The sequence below is a fragment of the Coregonus clupeaformis genome, chromosome 26, assembly GCF_020615455.1.
Source record: "Coregonus clupeaformis isolate EN_2021a chromosome 26, ASM2061545v1, whole genome shotgun sequence".
Taxonomy (NCBI): domain Eukaryota; kingdom Metazoa; phylum Chordata; class Actinopteri; order Salmoniformes; family Salmonidae; genus Coregonus; species Coregonus clupeaformis.
Window position 1 is genome coordinate 27,668,821 of NC_059217.1, and position 11,467 is coordinate 27,680,287.

An 11,467-nucleotide genomic window follows, 5' to 3' on the forward strand; every position below is an offset into this window, starting at 1 on the left:
GGGAGAACCTTCCAGAAGGACAACCATCTCTGCGGTACTCCACCAATCAGGCCTTTATGGTAGTGGCCAGACAGAAACCAGGCACATGACAGCCCGCTTGGAGTTTGCCAAAAGGCACCTAAAGACTCTCAGACCATGAGAAACAAGATTCTCTGGTCTAATGAAACCAAGACTGAACTCTTTGGCCTGAATGCCAAGCGTCACGTCTGGAGGAAACCTGGCACCATCCCTACGGTGAAGCATGGTGGTGGCAGCATCATGCTGAGGGGATGTTTTTCAGCGGCAGGGACTGGGAGACTAGTCAGGATCGAGGCAAAGATGAACGGAGCAAAGTACAGAGAGATCCTTGATGAAAACCTGCTCCAGAGCGCTCAGGACCTCAGACTGGGGCGAAGGTTCACCTTCCAACAGGACAACGACCCTAAGCACACAGCCAAGACAACGCAGGAGTGGCTTCGGGACACGTCTCTGAATGTCCTTGAGTGGCCCAGCCAGAGCCCGGACTTGAACCCGATCGAACATCTCTGGAGAGACCTGAAAATTGCTGCGCAGCAATGCTCCCCATCCAACCTGACAGAGCTTGAGAGGTTCTGCAGAGAAGAATGGGAGAAACTCCCCCAATACAAGTATGCCAAGCTTGTAGCGTCTTACCCAAGAAGACTCGAGGCTGTAATCGCTACCAAAGATGCTTCAACAAAGTACTGAGTAAAGGGTCTGAATACTTATGTAAATGTCATATTTCATAAAAATATATATATATATTAGCAAAAATGTTAAAAAAACAGTTTTTGCTTTGTCATTATGGGGTATTGTGTGTAGACTGATGAGGGGGAAAAAAACAATTTAATCAATTTTTTGAACAAAGCTGTAACCTAACAAAATGTGGAAAAAGTCAAAGGGTCTGAATACTTTTCGAAGGCACTGTATGTCCTATATGTACATATCTACCTCAACTAGCTCGTACCCCTGCACATCGACTCGGTACTGGTACCCCATGTATATAGCCAAGTATAAATATAAATAAATATTCCATTTTATTTGGAACGGCAAGCCAGACAAAATTAAACGGGCCTATTTATATAATGAATATGAATTCGGAGGACAGAAATTCTTAAATATTAAAGCATTAGACCTATCACTAAAAGCTTCAGTCATACAAAAGTTACATAAATCCAAACTGGTTCTCTAGCAAATTAGTAAGATTGTCTCACCCAATGTTCAAGAATGGCCGTTTTCGCTTTATTCAGATTACAACCTCTCACTTTCAGTTATTTGAAAAGGAAAATATCTCCCAAATATCACTATTTCTATAACAAGCCACTGACAGTTGGTTGCAATTTCAAGTTAATCCTCCAGAAATGACAGAACATATAATGCAACAAATATTGTGGATAAACTCAAATATACTAATTTATAAAAATAAAAAAACATTATGAAAAAAAAAAATATCATTTACGAAGATTATATATATATATATATAATCTTCGTAAATGATATCATAGGTAGGACTGGTGGAGTTATGTCGCACATGCAGCTAACAAAAACATATGGAAATGTCTGCTCTACCCAAAATTACAACCAAATAATTGCAGAATTACCGCAAAAATGGAGGAGGGAAGTGGAAGGGGGGAAAAGTAAGGAACTTGTCTGTCGGCCCTGCATTAAAGAACATAATTGGTTAAAGAAAATTGTGATAAATAAAAAAGTACACCAGTTTCAGAACCAAAGGATTGACAGCCGTCCCATATAGATTGCAAAATAGCTGGGAAGAGATTTTTGACGTACTGATTCCATAGCATAGTGTTTATGAACTGATAAGCAAAACGATGCAGGATTCAAAACATATAATTTTTGAATTTAAATTATTATACAAAATTCTTGCTACCAATAGAATGTTATTTATATGGGGGATATAATCTTCCCAGCTCTGCAGATTTAGCTGCGAAGAGACAGAATCATTAGATCATTTGTTTTGGTACTGTCCATTTGTAGCTTGTTTTTGGACACAGGCCCAGGAATGGCTGAAGGATTGCAATATTTACCTGGAACTAACCCTGCAGATAGCACTACTGGGTGATCTGAAAAGTCATAGTCAATCGATCAATAATATAATAATAATTTTAGCAAAAATGTTTATTTTCAATTTACAATCTGTAAAAACAATTAGAATAGAACGGTTCAGAACTTTTGTGAAACATCACAGTACAGTTGAAAAATATATGGCAAATAGAAATCCAATATGGATGGTGATAAGAGATAGATGGGAGGTGTTGAATGGAGCTGAAGGATGGGAATAATAACAACTAACAACTAATAACAACAACATAACTAATGTAAAGCATACTGTGTCCATAATAAGTATATTTGGTTATAGGTTGACAGCTTTTGTGAAAGATCACAGTTAGAAAGATTTGGCATACAGTGGGAAAAAAAAGTATTTAGTCAGCCACCAATTGTGCAAGTTCTCCAATTTAAATAGATGAGAGAGGCCTGTAATGTTCATCATAGGTACACGGCAACTATGACAGACAAAATTACATTTTTTCCCCCAGAAAATCACATTGTAGGATTTTTAATGAATTTATTTGCAAATTATGGTGGAAAATAAGTATTTGGTCAATAACAAAAGTTTCTCAATACTTTTCTATATACCCTTTGTTGGCAATGACACAGGTCAAACGTTTTCTGTAAGTCTTCACAAGGTTTTCACACACTGTTGCTGGTATTTTGGCCCATTCCTCCATGCATATCTCCTCTAGAGCAGTGATGTTTTGGGGCTGTCACTGGGCAACACAGACTTTCAACTCCCTCCAAAGATTTTCTATGGGGTTGAGATCTGGAGACTGGCTAGGCCACTCCAGGACCTTGAAATGTTTCTTACGAAGCCACTCCTTCGTTGCTCGGGCGGTGTGTTTGGGATTATTGTCATGCTGAAAGACCCAGCCACGTTTCATCTTCAATGCCCTTGCTGATGGAAGGAGGTTTTCACTCAAAATCTCACGATACATGGCCCCATTCATTCTTTCCTTTACACGGATCAGTCGTCCTGGTCCCTTTGCAGAAAAACAGCCCCAAAGCATGATGTTTCCACCCCCATGCTTCACAGTAGGTATGGTGTTCTTTGGATGCAACTCAGCATTCTTTGTCCTCCAAACACGACGAGTTGAGTTTTTACCAAAAAGTTCTATTTTGGTTTCATCTGACCATATGACATTCTCCCAATCCTCTTCTGGATCATCCAAATGCACTCTAGCAAACTTCAGACGGGCCTGGACATGTACTGGCTTAAGCAGGGGGACACGTCTTGCACTGCAGGATTTGAGTCCCTGGCGGCGTAGTGTGTTACTGATGGTATGCTTTGTTACTTTGGTCCCAGCTCTCTGCAGGTCATTCACTAGGTCCCCCCGTGTGGTTCTGGGATTTTTGCTCACCGTTCTTGTGATCATTTTGACCCCACGGGGTGAGATCTTGCGTGGAGCCCCAGATCGAGGGAGATTATCACTGGTCTTGTATGTCTTCCATTTCCTAATAATTGCTCCCACAGTTGATTTCTTCAAACCAAGCTGCTTACCTATTGCAGATTCAGTCTTCCCAGCCTGTTACAGGTCTACAATTTTGTTTCTGGTGTCCTTTGACAGCTCTTTGGTCTTGGCCATAGTGGAGTTTGGAGTGTGACTGTTTGAGGTTGTGGACAGGTGTCTTTTATACTGATAACAAGTTCAAACAGGTGCCATTAATACAGGTAACGAGTGGAGGACAGAGGAGCCTCTTAAAGAAGAAGTTACAGATCTGTGAGAGCCAGAAATCTTGCTTGTTTGTAGGTGACCAAATACTTATTTTCCACCATAATTTGCAAATAAATTCATTAAAAATCCTACAATGTGATTTTCTAGAAAAAAAAATCTCAATTTGTCTGTCATAGTTGACGTGTACCTATGATGAAAATTACAGGCCTCTCTCATCTTTTTAAGTGGGAGAACTTGCACAATTGGTGGCTGACTAAATACTTTTTTTCCCCACTGTATACTGTGGGGAGAACAAGTATTTGATACACTGCCGATTTTGCAGGTTTTCCTACTTACAAAGCATGTAGAGGTCTATAATTATTATCATAGGTACACTCAACTGTGAGAGATGGAATCTAAAACAAAAATCCAGAAAATCACATTGTATGATTTTTAAGTAATTAATTTGCATTTTATTGCATGACATAAGTATTTGATCACCTACCAACAAGTAAGAATTCCAGCTCTCACAGACCTGTTAGTTTTTCTTTAAGAAGCCCTCCTGTTCTCCACTCATTACCTGTATTAACTGCACCTGTTTGAACTCCTTACCTGTATAAAAGACACCTGTCCACACACTCAATCAAACAGACTCCAACCTCTCCACAATGGCCAAGACCAGAGAGCTGTGTAAGGACATAAGGGATACAATTGTAGACCTGCACAAGGCTGGGATGGGCTACAGGACAATAGGCAAGCAGCTTGGTGAGAAGGCAACAACTGTTGGCGCAATTATTAGAAAATGGAAGAAGTTCAAGATGACGGTCAATCACCCTCGGTCTGGGGCTCCATGCAAGATCTCACCTCGTGGGGCATCAATGATCATGAGGAAGGTGAGGGATCAGCCCAGAACTACACGGAAGGACCTGGTCAATGACCTGAAGAGAGCTGGGACCACAGTCTCAAAGAAAACCATTAGTAACACACTACACCATCATGGATTAAAATCCTGCAGCGCACGCAAGGTCCCCCTGCTCAAGCCAGCGCATGTCCAGGCCGTCTGAAGTTTGCCAATGATCATCTGGATGATCCAGAGGAGGAATGGGAGAAGGTCATATGGTCTGATGAGACAAAAATAGAGCTTTTTGGTCTAAACTCCACTCACCGTGTTTGGAGTAAGAAGAAGGATGAGTACAATCCCAAGAACACCATACCAACCGTGAAGCATGGAGGTGGAAACATCATTCTTTGGGGATGCTTTTCTGCAAAGGGGACAGGACGACTGCACCGTAGTGAGGGGAGGATGGATGGGGCCATGTATCGCGAGATCTTGGCCAACAACCTCCTTCCCTCAGTAAGAGCATTGAAGATGGGTCGTGGCTGGCTCTTCCAGCATGACAATGACCCGAAACACACAGCCAGGGCAACTAAGGAGTGGCTCCGTAAGAAGCATCTCAAGGTCCTGGAGTGGCCTAACCAGTCTCCAGACCTGAACCCAATAGAAAATCTTTGGAGGGAGCTGAAAGTCCGTATTGCCCAGCGACAGCCCCGAAACCTGAAGGATCTGGAGAAGGTCTGTATGGAGGAGTGGGCCAAAATCCCTGCTGCAGTGTGTGCAAACCTGGTCAAGACCTACAGGAAACGTATGATCTCTGTAATTGCAAACAAAGGTTTCTGTACCAAATATTAAGTGGAGGTGAGATCTTTCACGAGGTGAGATCTTGCATGGACCCCCAGGCCGAGGGAGATTGACAGTCCTTTTGTGTTTCTTCCATTTGCGAATCATCGCACCAACTGTTGTCACCTTCTCACCAAGCTGATTGGCGATGGCCTTGTAGCCCATTCCAGCCTTGTGTAGGTCTACAATCTTGTCCCTGAGATCCTTGGAGAGCTCTTTGTTCTTGGCCATGGTGGAGAGTTTGAAATATGATTGATTGATTGCTTCTGTGGACAGGTGTCTTTTATACAGGTAACAAACAGATTAGGAGCACTCCCTTTAAGAGTGTGCTCCTAATCTCAGCTCGTTACCTGTATAAAAGACACCTGGGAGCCAGAAATCTTTCTGATTGAGAGGGGGTCAAATACTAATTTCCCTCATTAAAATGCAAATCAATTTATAACATTCTTGACATGCGTTTTTCTGGATTTTGTTGTTGTTATTCTGTCTCTCACTGTTCAAATAAACCTACCATTCAAATTATAGACTGATCATTTCTTTGTCAGTGGGAAAACGTACAAAATCAGCAGGGGATCAAATACATTTTTCCCTGACTGTGTATATATATATATATATATATATATACATACACACATACATATACCTAATTTACATATACATACATATCTTTAAAAAATATATATTTCCCTTTTTACTTTCCAACCACACCACCCCTTCCCTAATTGGTGTAAACTAGTGAACAACAATGCTTAGGCCTCTACTTCCAGCTTATACATACTATATACATTTTATAGACACAATTTTATAATAATTCTATTTTGTTTGTTTTTACTCCTGAACTGCCTCTACCCTCAACCTCTCCGATCATTTTCATGATGTCCATCCGGTTTGCTTCTACAGTGGGGAGAACAAGTATTTGATACACTGCCGATTTTGCAGGTTTTCCTACTTACAAAGCATGTAGAGGTCTGTAATTTTTATCATAGGTACACTTCAACTGTGAGAGACGGAATCTAAAACAAAAATCCAGAAAATCACATTGTATGATTTTTAAGTAATTAATTTGCATTTTATTGCATGACATAAGTATTTGATGCATCAGAAAAGCAGAACTTAATATTTGGTACAGAAACCTTTGTTTGCAATTACAGAGATCATACGTTCCCTGTAGGTCTTGACCAGGTTTGCACACACTGCAGCAGGGATTTTGGCCCACTCCTCCATACAGACCTTCTCCAGATCCTTCAGGTTTCGGGGCTGTCGCTGGGCAATACGGACTTTCAGCTCCCTCCAAAGATTTTCTATTGGGTTCAGGTCTGGAGACTGGCTAGGCCATTCCAGGACCTTGAGATGCTCCTTACGGAGCCACTCCTTAGTTGCCCTGGCTGTGTGTTTCGGGTCGTTGTCATGCTGGAAGAACCAGCCACGACCCATCTTCAATGCTCTTACTGAGGGAAGGAGGTTGTTGGCCAAGATCTCGCGATACATGGCCCCATCCATCCTCCCCTCAATACGGTGCAGTCGTCCTGTCCCCTTTGCAGAAAAGCATCCCCAAAGAAAGATGTTTCCACCTCCATGTTTCATGGTTGGGATGGTGTTCTTGGGGTTGTACTCATCCTTCTTCTTCCTCCAAACACAGCGAGAGGCATTTAGACCAAAAAGCTATATTTTTGTCTCATCAGACCACATGACCTTCTCCCATTCATCCTCTGGATCATCCAGATGGTCATTGGCAAACTTCAGACGGGCCTGGACATGCGCTGGCTTGAGCAGGGGGACCTTGCGTGCGCAGCAGGATTTTAAACCATGACGTCGTAGTGTGTTACTAATGGTTTTCTTTGAGACTGTGGTCCCAGCTCTCTTCAGGTCATTGACCAGGGGCCTCATGTATCAATCTTGCGTACGCACGAAAACACGGCGTACGCCAGCTTTCACGTTCACGGTCAGATGTACTAACAGTGAAATTAACGTAAGAATGTGCGTTCTTCCACGTAAACTTCAGGCCTGGCGTACGTACATTTTTGTGATGTTTGTCCGTTGGCGACTCATAGAGGCAATAAAGTGAAGTGGCAAACATTACACTACGAACTGTTCTATCGCACCTGCCAGATATTGCTTATAATTTGTAATTGATAAATGATTTGCCATATTATTGTCACACGAGTCTTATTAGAATATTCTATTAATTATGCAATTAAGTAAGAACATATATAAAGGATGTGAAAATTGATACAACCCGTCTAGCAATGGCAGCTTTGGCTTTATTAGAAGACATTTTCAATGGACAAATCCGGAGAGAACGAGTTTTTAGGGACCACGGTGATTTTCTGGCCCACGACGATGACTGGCTCATCAGCCGTTTCAGATTTCCAAGGGCTATACTCTTGGAGCTCTGCGCTGAGTTGGGTCCGAATTTGGAAAGAGAGACAGTGAGGAGCCACGCATTACCCGTTCCTTTACAGGTGCTTACTACACTTGGTTTCCTAGCAACCGGTTCTTTCCAAAGAGAACTGGCAGACCGCTCAGGAATAAGCCAGTCGTGTTTGAGCCGTGCAATGCCACCTGTATGGGACGGCATCATCCGCTTGTCTACCAGGTATATAACGTTCCCATACGATGCTGGTGACCAGCCAAACATCAAAGCGCAATTTGCAGCGATAGCCGGTTTTCCTAATGTAATCGGAGCGATCGACTGCACACATATTGCTATAAAGGCGCCATCTGAAGACGAATTTGCATATGTGAATCGGAAACATTTCCATTCAATAAATGTGCAGATTATATGTGATGCACAAATGCGCCTAACAAATATTGTGGCAAGGTGGCCTGGGTCAACCCATGATTCATATATCCTTACAAACAGCATGGTTGGGATGAGACTCCAAGCTGGCAGGGTGCGCGATGGGTGGCTACTTGGTAAGTTATGCATTTAAATGTATGGTTCTATCTAAAAGTAAAATGTTTGTGTCTGTAATTATTATTACTGCCCATCAGGAGACAGTGGTTATCCACTAAAGACGTGGCTGTTAACCCCCCTCACCAACCCACAAACTGACCGAGAGCGCAGATACAATGATGCCCATTCCCGCACTCGGTCAGTTGTGGAGCGGGCGATTGGGCAGCTGAAATGTCGGTGGCGCTGCCTTGACAGGACCGGGGGATGCTGTTATACCGCCCTGACAAGGTTTGCCGCATCATACTGGCCTGTGGAGTGCTGCACAATGTCGCGCACAGGCATGGCATACCCCTTGGTGAGGTGGGGGCACCGCCAGATGACCCTGACCCAGGACCAGTATATGTGCAGCACAATCAACAAGCCATTCAGGCCCGTCAACGTGTAATTGCGACAATATAAATGGTACTCAGACACAAAGTTCATTTTTTGACCAATTCTTTTAATGAATGGCTTATTTCTGTGAGTGCGTCAGTGACATTTTTAAGGTGACTGTTCATTTCTTCAATGGCCCTAACAATTTGTTGTTGTGACTCCAGAACAGCATGCGTCAAGACACGGCCAGATGGACGGGCTTCAGCACTGGGGGAACATTAGAGACACGGGAGACGTTGGACTGAATGGGCTCTGGCTGCTCAGGTGGTGCGGACTCTGAGTGCGTGCCAGTGGACGTTCCTGCGGTTCCTAAGTCCAATTAAACACAGGCACATCTTAACAGTAATTTGAGTCTGTTCCTTATTAATGGGTACACGCATTTGCAATAAAAGCAGTGGATACGTGAAATCTCTGGTGTACCTTTTGCTATATTGCATGCATTTTAAAATTAAACGGTGGCTGGCTATGTATATCAAAGTTAAGGAAATAAATCTGAGTCACCTTGCTGGCAGTCCTGTAGTATATCCGAGTCTCCTACATCAGCGGATACGATTCCAGAGATTAACGTAGAGGCAACAATAGAGGCAACTCTCTGATCAAAGGGTGCAAGTTCATCGGTCCCTGTACCACCGCCTGTTCTGCCCACACTTTGTCAGTGCGCAGCAGTTCTCCGCTTAACTTCCACCTTTATGTCTGACCATTTCTTCTTCAGTTCATTTACGGTGCGACTCTCAGATCCCACCGCGTTGACGGCATCAGACAAACTCGCCCACTCTTTTTTCTTTCTTTTGTTATTAATTCCAGAGGACAGATTTCCAAATAAAATATTTTTTCTTGTTTCTACCTCTGATAGTAGCACCTCTAATTCGTTTTCAGTGAAATTTCGTTTCTTGCTTGCTTTAGCCATGTTCTTGCAGGTTTCTTTTGCCAAATTGGACTAATTACCATATTTAAATTGATTTAATTGAGGGAGGAGACCGGGTGTGGTGTGGTGCTCGTGCATGTGCGCTCAATTTCGCGTTGATTGGGATGTACAAAGAGAATGTATGCGGAATGCTGCGTACGCAGAGATTCATACATCAGATTTTTTTGGTGCGTACGCACATTTATGGCTTTGTCCGTACGCACTGTTTTAGTATGAATTCAACGCAAGTCTTTGTACATGAGGCCCCAGGTCCTGCCGGGTAGTTCTGGGCTGATCCCTCACCTTCCTCATGATCATTGATGCCCCACGAGGTGAGATCTTGCATGGAGCCCCAGACCAAGGGTGATTGACCGTCATCTTGAACTTCTTCCATTTTCTAATAATTGTGCCAACAGTTGTTGCCTTCTCACCAAGCTGCTTGCCTATTGTCCTGTAGCCCATCCCAGCCTTGTGCAGGTCTACAATTGTATCCCTGATGTCCTTACACAGCTCTCTGGTCTTGGCCATTGTGGAGAGGTTGGAGTCTGTTTGATTGAGTGTGTGGACAGGTGTCTTTTATACAGGTAACGAGTTCAAACAGGTGCAGTTAATACAGGTAATTAGTGGAGAACAGGAGGGCTTCTTAAAGAAAAACTAACAGGTCTGTGAGAGCCGGAATTCTTACTGGTTGGTAGGTGATCAAATACTTATGTCACGCAATAAAATGCAAATTAGTTACTTAAAAATCATACAATGTGATTTTCTGGATTTTTGTTTTAGATTCCGTCTCTCGCAGTTGAAGTGTACCTATGATAAAAATTACAGACCTCTACATGCTTTGTAACTAGGAAAACCTGCAAAATCGGCAGTGTATCAAATACTTGTTCTCCCCACTGTGTGTGTGTGTGTGTGTGTATATATATATATATATTTGCGAGAAGAAGAAAAAAACATATGGGGGATTGGAAGTGATGCAGACAATTATATTGATGAAGTTACAATCTATCTGCAATTTTAAAGCTGATCAACCGCCCCCCCAAAAAAAAAAAAACATACATGAATAAGTATATTTCAAGCTAGAATGCAACCGTCTACACCTGTTGTTTACGAAGCATGTGACAAATAAAATGTCCTTTGATTTAACATGCTTTTCCCACCCAGAAGTGGGAACTGTCGAATTTTCATTCCAATCTATCCCACTCACAATGTAAACACCTTTAGTAAGACTGACATGCATAACTAGCTCCCCAGCTTGCAAGTAATACTGCTTCAGAGTACATTTTCACATTTTAGTCATTTAGCAGACACTCTTTTCCAGAGCGACTTACAGGAGCAATTAGGGTTAAGTGCCTTGCTCAAGGGCACATCGACATATTTTTCACCTAGTCGGCTCGGGGATTCGAACCAGCGACCTTTCGGTTACTGGCCCAACGCTCTTAACCACTAAGCTACCTGCCGCCCAGACAGAGTACTCACAAGTCCACCAGATCTCCATCCAACATCAACGTTTAAGAATCAACAAAGCCTCCAAAATGTAGACTCCACACACTCTACTCCTCCCTTTTATAAACAAGTCAGCTATCTTCTATGGACCCCCCCAATTGTAACAACTGCACTATATTGAGTTACCTTAATTTGAAGTGATCAAGTGTGGTTACTTCTCAACCGCCGTCAATCGAGTCACCTTATTCTGAAGCGATTGGCTGTGGTCTAACTAATAAAAAGTCCGTGCTCAAATGTTTTCAAAGCGAGAAACTCGGGAAGCAGTGTAGCTTGCTTCAACATAGCCCAATAATGGACTAAATAAGCACGTTACTCCTTAGAGTCCAATG

The 11,467-nt window shown here is 42.6% G+C and overlaps 1 protein-coding gene across 2 annotated transcripts; it reads left to right on the forward strand.

Moving 5' to 3' along the window:
- The first annotated feature begins 7,122 nt into the window (after positions 1-7,122).
- LOC121540587 (putative nuclease HARBI1) lies at positions 7,123-8,945 on the forward strand. 2 transcript variants are annotated; one of them, XM_045207801.1, is made up of 3 exons: positions 7,123-8,319; positions 8,398-8,761; positions 8,896-8,945. In XM_045207801.1, exons 1-2 carry the CDS (start codon positions 7,650-7,652, stop codon positions 8,742-8,744), a joined length of 1,017 nt encoding a protein of 338 aa, XP_045063736.1. In that variant the 5' UTR covers positions 7,123-7,649; the 3' UTR covers positions 8,745-8,761; positions 8,896-8,945. The 2 variants fall into 2 exon arrangements, with proteins under 2 accessions (XP_045063736.1, XP_045063735.1); XM_045207800.1 differs by having other exon boundaries at positions 8,398-8,939.
- Positions 8,946-11,467: the final 2,522 nt, after the last annotated feature.

What these genes read in the sequence shown, in the direction of transcription:
- LOC121540587 (XM_045207801.1), top strand. Translation starts at nt 7,650, where the DNA reads ATGGCAGCTTTGGCTTTATTAGAAGACATTTTCAATGGACAAATCCGG. An exon ending in GCGCGATGGGTGGCTACTTG is followed by an intron (nt 8,320 to 8,397) that starts GTAAGTTATGCA and finishes ACTGCCCATCAG; the next exon opens with GAGACAGTGGTTATCCACTA.